This window comes from Marmota marmota, unplaced genomic scaffold (assembly GCF_001458135.2).
Source record: "Marmota marmota marmota unplaced genomic scaffold, marMar, whole genome shotgun sequence".
Lineage (NCBI taxonomy): Eukaryota > Metazoa > Chordata > Mammalia > Rodentia > Sciuridae > Marmota > Marmota marmota.
Genome location: NW_025999977.1, coordinates 47,969,646 through 47,984,721, shown reverse-complemented (window position 1 = coordinate 47,984,721; position 15,076 = coordinate 47,969,646). Strand labels below are relative to the sequence as shown.

Here is a 15,076-nt window from a genome sequence, read left to right as displayed (position 1 = left end):
TGTAAAAAGGGGAAAAAATGCAGAGTCTGGGAATGGAGATAGTGTTCCAGGTAAACTGTAAGATTTATATTAAAAGGACTGAGAGCCTGCCTATTGGTGGCAGTGACCAACCCAGCCACCTTACATCTACTGGGAATCCACGCTCTTTGAGTCACCTTCAGATCACCTGCCTCTACCACAATCAACTAAAATAGAGAAAATAGATTTTAAAATAGGGCAAGTTTTGTAGTCTTCCAGGAGAATTTTGTCATACTACTTTCTAATGACCCTGGCATTTCCTATCAGGGAGGTTGGGACTAAGTCTCAACCTCTGAGAGCCTCTGCATCTTCATTTGTAAATACTGGGCTTTTATTATATGAATGCTAGTTATAATATGTGTGATGTTGCTTAAATACTTATACACATTCTAGGTGTCTTAGCAAGGGTTGAGGAAGGAGAGAAGGGAGAAGGAAAAGGAAGAAGAATCATTGACTACACTTATTATATTTCCCTGGTATTATTTTTCAGGTTCGGGTTTACAATGCTTTAGTAAATGATAAAATTAAGAGCATTCTTCTACAAATTTCTTCCCTGAGCTTTGCTAATTAAAAATACCATCAATGTTCTAATTAGATCACTGACATTACTTTTAAATAATTACAAAGGATATCAAGTAACCATGTTGAAGGACATGTTAACATTACTTCAAAAATGTAACTCACTGTGACTCTGAGGTTAGTACTAATTGGTAGAAATAGTTGTAAGGAGAATAAGTTATGTTTGTGGGACAAATGGGGAATCTGAGGCTCCTTTTCTGAAATACGGGGTCTATCAGAGCATATAGGAAGTGAAGCAAACTAGCAGGGCCATCCAACTTAACACATTCAGTGGCATTTGGAGCTGTGGTGGGGAAAACAGGCTCCCTTGTTAATTTCACACTTCCCCTATACATTTCAAAAAACAAGGTGTGACTCCACAGCTGGATTTCAAAAAGATCTTCAGGGGGCTAAATGCCAGGTATTCTTACAATACTCCCTGGCTTTCAGGAATTTTCCATTTTCTGGCATCTGTTTGCTATGGAGACTCCAAATCTGCTCAGTTAAAGCAGGAAGAGCTTTATACTTTCTTGAAGGATCTTTCCTTCTCCTAAGTCTCTGAGTTTACTGGAGCTGCTGGTCTTTGCCATCAAGTAGAGACTATTCAGGACACGTCTGAATTCTACAAAACCAGGGAAAACCTGCCAGAGAGCAAGCAACCGCTGCGTGTCTTCCGTGTGCTAGCCTCCCAGCAGCCCTAGGAGTTGATATTGTCGGCTTTTGACATGGGGGGAATCAAGGCTCAGAGGAGCTGCCTGTCCCACAATCATGCCCCTTCTCTAGCAATATATCCCATCTATTCTGAAATAGCCAGGTCTGGATGAAGTGGCCCAGCGGCCCTCTCAGGCACTCTCCTCTCCTCCACCAGGGCCTTCAGCCACTTGCTGCATATGCCCAGGTTTGTTTTCTTTGGCTCCTCATTAATGAGTTCCACAGGACAATGCTAAGTCTAGTTATGCAGCCTTAATTGGTTTAGTTACAACAAGATAATTCCTTTTTTCTTCTCTTGGAGGCCTTTCTGTTTAAAGACATTTTAGCTGGAGGATGCTAATTATCAATGAGGAGAAAGTGACACCTGAAGAGTTCATTTTCCATCTTGGTCCTTGGTTTTTCCTTTGAACTCCCTCCACCCGGCCCTCTCTCCCACTTCATCACTTCTCCCCCACCACCATAAAAGAGAGCTCCTCTCTGGCTGGGCGGCAGAACTTTCTTTCTCACTCGCCAGGGAGTTGTTCCCTGCGCAGCTGTCTCGGGGCATGGACGACCTGCAAGAGACCTTCCTCAGCCTCGAGGATGGCCTGGACTCCTCGGACAGCCCCAGCCTGCTGTCCTCCTGGGACTGGAAAAACAGGGCCGGGCCCTTTGAGCCGAGCCGGGCCTCCCCCTCCCAGAGCCTTTCCCCAGCTCCATCACTGGAGTCCTATTCTTCTTCCCCCTGTCCAGCTGGGGCTGGACTGCCCTGTGGCCATGGCGGGGCCAGCAATGGGAGCAGCAATGGCTGTAGCAGCCACGGGGCCGGTGGCCTAGTGGAGGTGGACTACAATATGTTAGCTTTCCAACCTGCCTACCTACAGGGCCCTGGTGGCCCCAAGGCCCAGAAGGGCCCCAAAGTCAAGATGTCCGTGCAGCGGAGACGGAAGGCCAGCGAGAGGGAGAAGCTCAGAATGAGGACCTTGGCTGATGCCCTGCACACCCTTCGGAATTACCTGCCACCCGTCTACAGCCAGCGAGGCCAACCGCTTACCAAGATCCAGACACTCAACTACACCATCAAGTACATCAGCGAGCTCACAGACCTCCTCAACTGCGGCCGAGAGCCCAGGCCCCAGAGTGTGTGAGCTCTACCCCTGGGGCATCTGGCCAGTTTTAGTCTCCGGGGGAGAGTAAAGGAGCTTTAAAGACCTGGAGTATCTCTTGGGACAACAGCATAGAATTATTTGTGTATAGTTAGTGTGGTAATCTTGTCATCTGAGAAGTTCTGAGGGATTCCCGTCTGACTCCCTGAAGCAGCCAGAACACCAACCTGCCGCACAACAGAAACTGTTGCTTCCAGTTTTTCCTACCATCTCTCAGGATTCTCATCCTTTGCAAAGAGACAGATTGTTTTGTCCTTCTGTGTTTGTTCAAGGTATTCTAAATGGTTACTGCATTTTAAATGCAGTTTTTTTTTCAATAAGATAAAATAGTTACAATTAATCTTCTGCCATTTGGTGTTGGGAGCTTTCTTTCTGTTGTTAATTAAGCTCGAATGTTGTACAGGGTCCAGTGTGACACCTGGATTCTTGCTTAGAAAGTTTTGTGCCAAGTAGAGGTAGAACTCTCCTGTTTCTGTGTGTGTGTGTGTGTGTGTGTGTGCGTGCGTGTGTGTGTTCAACAGAAGTTATGCCTTTACTTTTGATAGGATCAAAATCACTTAAATGCAGAAGGAATTGCTGTGCTGTTATGGTAAATAGGAAGTCAGAGGCAAATGGTCCAGTTAAGACAAAGTGAAGATCTTAAAGAGCAGAGCCCCTGTCTTGAGGCATGAAAAAGAAGTCTGTGCCCACTGACACCTGTGTGCCAGGGAATGAGGGCACAGAAAGAAGGAGAAGGCTGAGGAGGCCCAGCACTGAGAGTCCTGCAGCAGGACTCAGAGTGCAGAAGCTCCCGGTCTCAGGCCTGGTGTGAATATGACCCATATGACCCATTTATCCCTTCATTTGCTTATTTCTCAAATGAAGAGATTGGCTTGGGAAAAAAAATTCCATAGGTAATAAGTGAAAAGCTCAGAAATGGTAACTCCAGCCTGTGTTGAATCCCTCCAGAGGGAAGTTACTTGTTCACCAAAATCTCCTGCCTTCCTCCTCAACCCCTTCCTCCACTTCACATGCACCCATGCTCAAATGTTCAACTCTATGAGGTCCGTGTCTTGGGGGTGTCTGTAGCATCCCAGTTAGGCTAATTTGAATGCACAGGACAATGAGAAGGGACCTTGATTTAAAGAGGTTCCCCCAAACCACTGGACTTTTGTAAGGCTGCCTTTTTTTTTTTTTTGCTATGATTATTAACCATCAGTATCTGTTTTCAGGTTCACAATTTCATGTATAACTCCCCCTACATTTTTTCTTGACTGATATATATATGTACAAGTAAATATAAACATATATACATTTTAGAGTACTTTTAATTCTGCGAATTATTTTTTTTTTCTCAGCAATTTGCAGTAAAAATTATTCCAAGTTAAGGCAAATAAATCTGTGATGTAAGTACCATTATTATATCTATTTTATATGTGGGGAAGTTGAAGCATGACTTTTCCAGAATCTCACATGTGGAAAGTACTGTGGAAAGCCGAGGCTCCAACAATGTTCCCCAGCCCAGGCCTTCATAATTTCTTTAATGAAGCATCTTTGGAACGACATTTAAGTCTTTTTCATGTTTTTTATTGCCCCCAAATGCTGTAATGAATATTATAGACAATTATCTTTGTCCACTGGTATTTTAATTACTCTGAAAAATTCCTAGATCAGAGGGTATATACACTTAAAATTTTTAATAAACACTGTTGGATCACTTTCACTGAAGTTTGTGGTTACTTACATTGTATCCTATTAATATCATGAGACAGACCATCTGTCCCACATTGCCATTAGATATTATCAATCTTAAGAATTTTTAATGGATAAAAAATGGTTTCATCATTGTTGTGTTCATTTTTATTTTCCTATTTATTAATTGAGATGGAACATATTTTTAAGTTTATGTGACTATTATTCATTTTGACTCCTCTTTTATAATTTGGCAGTTTATGTTCTTTGCAGTCTTCCTACTGGAGTCTCGTCTTGTTAATTTAGGAGAGTTCTTTGTACAATATATATGTTGAAGTACTTCCTTACAGTCTATCACTTTAGCATATTCTTTCTTATGATGTAATACATAGGAGGTGGTATCTTTTGCTCTTTGAAGCATTTAATTTTTTTTTATCATCAAATCTCTGATTTGTTTTATGACTTGTATGGTTTTTCCTTTTGCTTTATTTTCCCCAATTCCAAAGCTTTTCAATGTTCTCCTGAGTTTTTCAAATGATTTTTATAATTTTAGGTAAATCTTTAATATACCTGTAATTTACTTTTCTCTATAGTACGTGGAATGAATTTAACTTTATTTCTGACTGTGTTTTTATAATTGAAGAATATTTTATCTTGTCATCAGGGGGTAATAGGGGTCATAGTTGTTAATGTCATACTACTTATAAAAACTTCATTAGCTTCCCATCTATTCATTTTTGGTGGTGTGGAGAAGAAACGAGCAAACATTGGGCAATGTCGATACTTTCTCCCAGGAGACTCTACCCTATGCATGTATAGTATTGTGTAAGTGTATGTATATGCACATGTGCATGTATTTGTGTGTGTATATGTGTACACATGCATTTGTTTATGTGTATACTGTGCTTTTATGTGTTAGAGAAGGATGAGTAGGGAGAATGGTAATGTGGGAATGAGGAAGAATCAGCTAGTCCAAAAATTAACTTGAAGATAAAATGCTATTTTCTTTGACATTTTCAAACAAGTGAGACCCAAATAATCTTGGCTTTGATTTTTCAAGCTCAGGTTGAAGAATGGTTTATAAATAGCTTGGGAAGTTTTGATTGTCCTGGGGGGACCAAGTACTGTGGATGAGTTAGGAACTACTGTTCTCACTTTTTGAAAAAAATCCCTCAAAGTCACAGACTTACCTGTTGCTAGGTTTGCCCACAAAATTTCTATGGGACACACTGGATGATGGGCATTTGGAAAACCAGGAGAAGATGGCAGCTTTGGGGAGGAAACATCTGCCCAGAAATCTTGTCTCATTAATACCACTGAGTCCTCCCCAGATGCCTGCCTGCAGCCCAGCCCCTCCCCTGGACAGAGGCTGAACAGAAGCATTTAACTCCTACAGCAATGATTCCCAAAGAAGCTGCTTCCTGTGTAAGGGAGGAGGGCCAGGCCAGGCCTTGATTCCTCTAGGGAGTGCTTAAAAGCATTTGGCTTGGGCAAAGCTCAAGAATAGGAGTAAGTATTTCTGGTGTTTGGATGGGGAGAGAATGGCAGAACCATAATCCATGTGCCTACTGTGTCGTGGTCAGTATTTCCAATTTATTTTTTCATAGCCCTCATAATAATGCTGGGAGGTGGGAATTATCATTCCTATTTTTAGGATGCGGAAACCGAGGTTTAGGATCCTTGAGCAAAGTAAAGCTACATGGTTTGCTAGTGAGTTCCGCTCTCCAAAACTTGGATTCTTCACCTGCACGTGCTGCCTGGTTAGCTCCAAGGACGCTCTGTTCACTGGGCTTGGCCTGAGAGAGCACTTTCAGCACAGCTCAGTCCTGAGGCTCAGACCTTCTCTCTCTCTCTCTCTCTCTCTCTCTCCCTCCCTCCCTCCTTCCCTCTGGGGACCTAATTTCTTTCACCAACTGAAACATTTGGAAGGGCTGTTTATCTCACCCTCTAAATTATTTCCCTTTGAACTTCTGCCTCCGCCCTGAATGTTTCCTCAGAAATTCCCTTTGCTTCCTCTGCTGGCACCTAGAGTCTTTCTTAATCTGCAGAGGAAATCTGACTTCTGTTCATTTGTGTTCAATAAAGTGTTCCACAATTCACACCGGGTTGAGGTTTCTTTGTTCTGCTTGTAGTTTCTGACACATGAGCTAATCAGGAGTGAGGCCAAGGCAGGGGGCGGGGGATCCTGGGCAACTCAACAAGTTGACAGAATTACTCTGATGTTAAAATATATATATATATATTTTAAAACAGCAAGGGCTGAGGATATAGCTCAGTTGTAGAGTACTTGCTAGATTTAATCCCCAGCACCACAAAAAAAATAGAAAGAAAAAATTATAAACAGCAAAAGAAAACGTATGCAAATACGCTTGTGCTTTCCAGGTTACACTATTATTACACTATTTTCTATTACACAGGCTTAGTGTGTTATATCGCCTAAGTTGAGGTACCATTTGATCCCTGACAATTTCTGTACATACTTGAGTTTGTGGGAGGGATCCAGGCCTGGGCCCCCGGTGGCCTTGAGCCCTGTGAGCTTCAGCCTGGCTGTTTTGAAAGGAACCAGAGCTGGCTGCTCCCTCCTACCCTGGTGGGAGCCTGAGAAGGCCTCTCTTACCAAGGAAATACCTGAGCTGCCTGAAGGACTGGATCTTGATATTTTGGTCCCAGAAAGGCCCTTGAACTCTGAAGAAGAAGAAAGCACAAAGATTTCTGAGAATTGTCCAGGAAATGGACAGCTATTTGTTTGTCTCTGGGATTTGGAAACTGTCGACCTCCCCTCTGGTTATGCTGTCTCCTCTGACTTTTGCTTCTTTTCAAGGTGAAGTGGAAGACTGGGCAGGGCTGGAGGTCAGGGACTACGGGAGAAGGATGTGTTTAGAAAGGGCTGCCCTGGTGAGGTGCAAAGTAACCCTGTCTCTAAATGACATACAAAATAGGGTTGGGGATGTGGCTCAGTGGTTGAGTGCCCCTGAGTTCAATCCCTGGTACACGACCCCCCTCAAAGAAAGAAAGAAAGAAAGAAAGAAAGGGCTGCCCTGGCTATTCTCAGCCCAGGAAACCAGGGGTAGATTTATCCTTTGATGGGTCCCTTGCTTGAGATCACGTTTCTTTGCCCAAGGTCATGCTACCTTGCCCAAGATCACATAATTGGGGCAGAGCCACCCAGGTCTGCTTGACCCATTTCTTCAACAACGCTAAGTCTATGTGGCTGAAATGCAGCAAAGAACAAAACTATTGACATTATCTGTTCAAGCCTTTCCCATGAGTTGGTGAAGAAGATTTGCATTTGGTATCCTGACACCTTATTGGGATTTTATAAGTGAGAGCATATTTTAAATTGTGATATTCTTTATCCTCTCTCCCCATGTGGAGTGGAGCATAAATATTCTTTCATTCTCTTTAGTTATCTCCCTACACTGGTGTGTGTTTTTGTTGCTTTAGCAATTACAAAGCATTTCATACACATAATCCTATTTAACTCTTACCTAAACTTACTATAGAAGAGGTTGAATAGGGATTGCTGGGTTCATTTAAACAGATGAGGAAATTAAGCCTTACGATAGTCAAATATCTTAACTATTCATACATGACAGAGTGGGCATCAGGACTCATATTTAAACTCATCTCCCCCCTCCCCAGCTAAACTATGGTATTTCCTGAGGAAATCCAGTTGTGCCCTAAACTTTGCTCCCAAAGGCAACCTCAAAATATGCTCCATGCTGCATTTCTTCAAGGTGGATTTTGCATGGTGTCTTTCTGAATTCTTGAATCTAATCAGCATACAGATAAAACAACTAATATCTTCATGTATGGAGGGGTGGTAGAAATTCAAGCCCTTAAGCCCTTATGAATTCTTGATCTAATCAGTGTGCATAGGTAGAACAACCAACACCTTCATTGAGGCAAGGGAAATTTAAACCCTGAAAATAATTCTATTCCTTTTCATAATTCAAGGATTATGAAAAATTCTTAGGGATCCTCTTGCCTACTTTTACTGAATGCCTAATTGTTTCCTAGCAAAGAAAGCAAACATTTAAGTAATTTAAGTTCCAAGGATACCAACAAACATCAAAAGTCCCGATTTTATGTTCTGCATGCAGCTGTGAGTCAGGCAGTGGGTTGAGGATCCAATCACTGAAAAAAAGAGTAGAAGAACATCATAAGGGTAGGAGCTGCCAGAGGAGAGGAGAGAGGCTGGGAGAAAGAGGAGAGTCAGATGTCAGCTTTGGCCCAGCCACAGGGCCCAGCATCAGCACCAGCCAAGCTGCATGATGGGGATGCAGAGATGCTCACAGCCAAGAGCCAGACAGACAGGAGACAGAACAGGAGCCAGTGCTCCTTAATGGATGCAGGGAAGACTTCACAAGGAAGAAGGCTCCAGAAGTTGTCTTTTGCGTACTTCCTCCACTGAGGAAGCTACATATGCAAAAGCCTAAAGATCTGGAAAACCAGTAGGGCTTAGGGCCATCACAGTGGGCTAGCTTGGCTGAAGCAGATTGAGTCTGCAGGAACAGAGAAATGAGAAAGAACGAACAAGCAGGAATGAGAGGCTAAGAGCTTGAATGTTCTTCAAGTGGAGGGACAGTTCACTCTTGACCACAGAGAACCCCACCCCCACCCAACACACACATTCAGCTGGTTATTGATCCAGGTCTCCGTCAAAGCACATTGTTCAGAGCATGACGTGTTCAATGAGCAATCGCAATTGTAGCCACATAGCTCAGTTACTAGATACTTGACTTTTCCTTCCTATATTTTTTTCACATCTCTATAAAAGGGAAACCCAGTCTTTAGCATTCCTTCTTAGAACAGTTTTTCTCTTCACACCTGCTTTCACTGTATCTTGCAGCTTTTTCTCAAATCTTTTCCCCAAACTTTGCCAACAGTTCCTCCTCAGTTCTATCTGCACGACCCTGGTCATTCAGGGCCCCCATACGTGTCCGCTCTGTTCTGCACCACACCTGGAGTCCTAGGCCATTCCTGCTGCTGTAACAAAATGCCCAAGACTGGGTAACCTATAAATAATGGAAATGTATTTCAAACAGTTTTGGAGTCTGGGAAGTCGAAGATGAAGACACTGGCATTCAGTGTCTGATGAGGGCCTTCTTGCTGCTTTCACACTGTGAAAAGTGAAGGATAAAAGGCTGTGAATGCTTTTATCAGCCACTAAATCCATGCATGAGGTCAGAACTCTCACGGTTTAATCATCTCCTGTTTTAGTCAGCTTTTTTGCTGCTATGACCAAAAGACCTGACCATAACAATTTTAGAGGAGGAAAAGCTTATTTGATGTTCACAGTTTCAGAGGTATCAGCCTTAGATGGTCAACTCCATTGCTTGTGCCTGAGGTGAGGCGGAACTTCATGGCGGAAGGGTGTGAGTGGGGAAAGCAGCTCAGGACATGGGACAATACAGAAACAGAGAGCTGTCACTTACCAGGGACAAAATATATTCCCCCAAGGCATGCATGCCCCAATGCCCCAATTCCTCCAGCCACACCCTACCTGCATATGGTTACCACCCAGTTAATCCATTCAAGTCTACTAATGTGCTGATTAGATAAAGGCTCTAGTAACTTCATTATTTTACCTCTAAGCTTTTTGTCATTGTCTCATCCAGAGCTTTTTTTTTTTTTTTTTTTAGGTATCATACCTAAACTATAACATCTCCTAAATGCTCCATCTCTTTTTCTTTTCAATATTTTTATTTGTAGATGGACACAGCACTTTTATTTTTAGTTTATTTTATCATGTGGTGCTAAGGATCAAACCCAGTAGCTCACCGCGTGCTAGGCAAGTGCTCTACCACTGAGCTATAACCCCAGCCCTCCACCTCTTAATAGTATCATGTTAGTGGTGACAGTTCAACCTATGAATTTTGTGGAACACATTCAGACCATAGCACCTGCCCAGCACTAGAGTACTCTTCCAGGAAGCAAAGTGGGAAAAATTAAGCAGACAAGGCCAGAATCTTCTTTAGTTGGCTAGATGCATGCATGCAAGGTTTCTTCTTATCATGCTGGCTGTAAACAGAAGAGCTCCTTGTTCCACTGGCATTTGAGGGTCTCTGTCATTTTTTTAATCATTTATACATTGCAGATTATCAACTACATATAGGTGGCTAAATCAGTAGTAGGATTTGGAGTGACAAAGAGGCAGAGGGTGACCAGGATACTTCAAATTTAAAAACAAGTAGCATTATGTTTTTTTTTTTTTAAAAAAACTATGTAATCTCATTTAATCCTTATAATGACTTGTGAGGCCAAAGCCTAGTCTCTGTTCACAAAAGTTTAAATGAAATTGGAGGAGATAAATCCAACCATAAATGATCATAATAGAGGTCCAAAGTAAAAGACTCAAAAATAATTAAAATGTATCTATAACTTCAGTGGGAAAAAGGAGTGGTGCTTTGGTTCACATGTATGTGTATTCCAAAATTCATATGTTGAAATTTGTCGATGTAAGAGCGTTGAGTGGTGGGGACTTTGGAAGATGACTAATTCATGAGGATAGAGCTCTCATAGATAGTATTAGTGACTTTGTAAAGGATGTACAAGGGAGCTGTTGGCCTCCTTTTTAGTTCCTTTCATCATGTGAGGACAGAGTTTGTTCTCTTGGAGGATGCAACGGTCAAGGTACCATCTTGGAGGCAGAGATGAGATGGGGCCTCACAAGACACTGAAACTCCTGCTGCCTTTATTTGGATTTCCTCAGCCTCTGTAACCATGAGCAATAAATTTACACTGTTTACAAAGCACCCAATGTAAGATATTTTGCTATAGCAGCAGAAACAAATTGAAACATATGGAAAGGAATTCTGTTTGGTGTAGAAGCTGGCATTAGGGAAGAGTTGGAACTGAGCCTGAATCTAGAGCAATGATCTTGATAGGGGAGAGGCATTTCAAGCAACAGAACAAGAACAAAGGGACAAAGCCAGGAATCAGCTGGAGACATGGTGCAGTGGGGGTGAGATACAAGCAATGAGTTGGGTACTGCTTATAAAGGACTGGAACATCGCACTAGGGAGTTGGACTTAGCAGACACCTTTATTTAACTCATTCTGTCAGGATATGTGACGATGATGCATTTCTTCCCCGAAAATTCATAAAATGATAACATGTCTCTTAGCTTTTGCCTGGTTCCTGGCTGAACTCCTGCCCTCTGGACAGTTTATACTCTAATGATGGGGGAGTTCGATTCTGCAATTGATTAGAGCAATGTGGCTCAGTTTGTTAGGAAACTCTGGAGGGGAATTCTCTGGGGACTGAAGGTGAAGGAGAAGGGGTTTTAGGGTTACAAAAGGAGAGAGTTGAGGCTGGAGGGGTGAGAAGGGAGCAGCAAGCAGAGCATTCCTGGACCTGGACAGCAGGGAGAATCAGAGACCAAGTGCTGAGAAGGGAAAGGTAGGCCCTTTGAAAACTCTGTAAAACTAGTGCAAAGGCACCATTTCCAAATTCTGATAGGTCCCAGAGCACTGGTGTTCTGGGGTGTTCACGGCCCGCCTAGCTGCCATCTGACATTTCCAGCAAGTCTGTGAGGTAGGCATCATCAGCCCACTTCACATATGAGAAAACAGGCTCAGAGAGGTGCCAGGGCTCCTGGGGCTGTGCATATTCAGGGGCTGCTAGATGACAGAGCTTCTTCATCAGCTGCAGTGGATTTCAAAGAATCTGAAACTCTCCACTGGTGACTTCATATGACAAATGACTCCTTAGAAGGCTTCTGAGCACAGGTATTGTCAGTGATTAGCACTGAAAAATGATAAAGCCCAGCAGTTGGAGAGGGACAAATTTAGTTCTCCTTTCACAGGAAGGCAAATGCTTCCTCCTTGTGACCGGCTTTCTCATTTGATTGGAGACCCTTTTAAAGATCCCAGAGGTTTAAATATGGAAGAAACAACAATTTCCTTCAACCCAATAAAATGCTCCCATTACTTCCTGTAGTCTCTAGCCCTTGAAAAGGAGGCCCTTGCAGTCTTTCCTACTCAGTGTTCCCCTGCCCACCCCTTGTTGGGGCAGGTGAGCATCGGGAGTGACCTAGGGCCGCCGGGCTTTGAACTGTGTGAACAGGAAGGAGGAATCCCAGGGCGCAGCAGGGAGCCTGAGCAATGAGGAACCTTCCTCACACAGGGCTCTACTTAAAAGGCACAAAATGTGCCAAGGAAACCCTAGAGCCTTGTTTTTGTTTGTTTGTTGTGTATTTTACACACCGGGAAGTAATAACTAAGTTCTCACTTCTGAGCCCAAGTCTGTCTGGTCTAATAAACCTGAAGCCCCCTTAGCAATTGCGTGCCCACCCCGAATTGTCTTTGGGGACACAGTTCCCCGAAGCAGATGCTATTTCCATGCCCCGTCTCGTTCTATTCGAGAACGGAGGCCACCAGGCACACCCTGCCAGGCTCCAGGCCTCGCTGTCCCTGGGTGCTCTACCCGGAGCAGAGGGGCCCGGGATGCTGCAACCCTGCAACCGGCTCAGCTGCGCTTCCGCGCGGCCTCAGGCGCCCCCTGCAGGCCTCCGATCCAACTGCAGAGGACTCGAGACCAGGGAGGCTCGGTCCTGGGAACCTGAGAACCTGTACCCAGGGCTCACTTCTGGGCTAGCAGGTAACTACCTCCAGGTGGTCCCCGCGCACTGCGGAAAGGAGAGATCTGAGCGCAGGAGGGACACAGAGGATGCTCAAGCGCCTGGCATTCCTGGTCTCTGTGATTTCACGTTAGAGAATTGGATATACTAAGAAATTCGGGTGCCTTGGTGAAGAGGGTGCTTTTGGAGTTAACTGAGCAAGATCACCCAAATCACAATGTTCATTAACTCTAGATAAGGGTCCTTTTCTGCAAAACAGAGACCTCACAGGCCAGATGTGACGATTATATGAGAAAGTGGAATTAAGCAGCTCTTGATGAAGTAAATTCAATTTCCTTCTCAAATTAAGGAATTGGGGCAAATTATATTATTTTTTTCCCTCAAAATATTAAGTCAGTAAGCTTAGCCAAAGATAGTGAGCAGTACATGAATTTCTTTTCTGCACTGAGGAGTCGAAGGAAGCAGGAAGCAACGAGGTATCGGACTTCTTTCAGACATTACATCTCCTAATTATTTCTAACTTTTTTACATTGGTATGATTTATAATGAATCTGTCCTTTAATTACAGTTACTTCTGTATAGTTACCAGCTGAGAATAAAAACTGAAAACTGATAAATAGCACTTACAACATTCAGTAATTTTTATACAGTGAATTCTCCGTGATAGAATTCATCGAGACTGTGTTTAAAGCCTTATGAAAGCAGAGTATCTATCAGTTAGCACAACGTACAGATTGAGGGTTTGATTTTGCACAATTTTAGGGCTTAACTGTGAGTGGCCTGGGGATATCCAAGCACAGAAACAGACATTAAAATTGGTTCTGGGCCAACAAATATTCCTTGATTATTTAGTGAAAGCAGATACAAACAGCCTGGAGGGACCTGCCTCAACCCAGGTCTCATGAGAATCTCAATACAAAGTTCTATAGGAGAATAAAATAATAAATGAAAACAAGCACACCATGAGCAAGAATCAACAATGGAATTAGAAAATGGGATTAGATGGTCCAGAGCAATAACTGAACAAACTATTCCACATTTTAAATTTTAAAACATAAAGCAGAAACACAAGCAATAAAAAAATTGAAAAATTGATTAGAACTTTTGAATGTGAAAAATATAGTTGGTATGGTTTGTATGTGAAATGTGCCCCAAAAGCTCACGTGAGAGACAATTTAGGAAGGTTTCGAGGAAAATTATTGGGTTACTGCCCTAACATAATCAGTGAATTAATCCCTGATGGGATTAGCTGGGCAGTAACTGGAGGCAGGTGGGGTGGGCCCGGGGAAGTGGTTCATTGGGGGTGTGGCTCTGGGGTGTATATTTGTCTTTGGTGTATCTGTCTCTCTGCTTTCTGATATGATATGAGCTGCTGTCCTCTGCCACACTCTTCTGTCATGATGTTCAGCCTCATCTGGAGCCAGCCTTCTATGGACTAAGACCTCTGAAACTGTGAGCCCTCAAATAAACTTTTCCTCCCCTACAGTTGTTCTGGTGGGGTCATTTAGTCCCAGCAGCAAAAACGCTGACTGAAACAATAGTCATGTACAAGTGTTCATAGGCAATGAGTGGATCAAACCCTAGAAAGAGAGAAAAGCTGGATGACAGATGGGAGAAAATTATACAGAATAATCACAAAGGGTAATAGGGAGGAAATCAGGAAAAGAGAAAAAGAGGCAGGGACAAGGCAAGAGGAATGTCTTGTACATCTACCAGACTTCCACAAAGAGACACTCTAATGGTGTAGGACATTCAGAATTGATGACAATGATAAAGTTTCAGATTTGTGAAACATAGTAGATCCTAAGTTAGGTAAAAGAATCCACACCTAGACACATTCTAGAAAGTGTATAAAACATTAAGGAAGAAGGGTGATCTCAACAACCAGAAAGAGAAGACAGATTATCTATACAGGAATGACAAAACAACAGCAATTCTCAATTGCTGCAAAGGAAGCCAAGCTGGGTTAATATCTCCCAAGTCTGACAGAAAATGATTATCAATGTATTATTGGACAACCACAAAAACTATCATTAAAAAATAAGTATTTTTAAGTGATTTTTTTTCAAATTACTAAATTAACAATACCATTTTCAGACCACCATTAACATCAGGCTGCTATTAATGGTCTCTCAGTGCAAGAATTTCTACAGGACAGACTTCAGGAGAAGGAAAACAATGCCCCATGAATTGAGAGCCAAGAAAGAATGGTAAGTCAGGAGTGTAGTGGACATGGGAGTAAATCCATCCCTCGTGGGGTGAACACAGTACAATATGAGTAGGAATGAAGATACTGGTGGTGGCAACAGCAGGAAGGAATGGGGTAGTTAAAGCTTCTGAGGTTTCTGTGTGTTTTCAGTCTTAAAAGTGAAACATGCACATCAGAGTG

At 42.9% G+C, this 15,076-nt stretch overlaps 1 protein-coding gene across 1 annotated transcript; it reads left to right on the top strand.

Annotated features, from left to right (window-relative positions):
* Positions 1-1,832: 1,832 nt before the first annotated feature.
* Msgn1 (mesogenin 1) lies at positions 1,833-2,414 on the top strand. The gene has a single exon (XM_015479495.1). It carries the CDS (start codon positions 1,833-1,835, stop codon positions 2,412-2,414), a length of 582 nt encoding a protein of 193 aa, XP_015334981.1.
* The last annotated feature ends 12,662 nt before the right edge of the window (positions 2,415-15,076 follow it).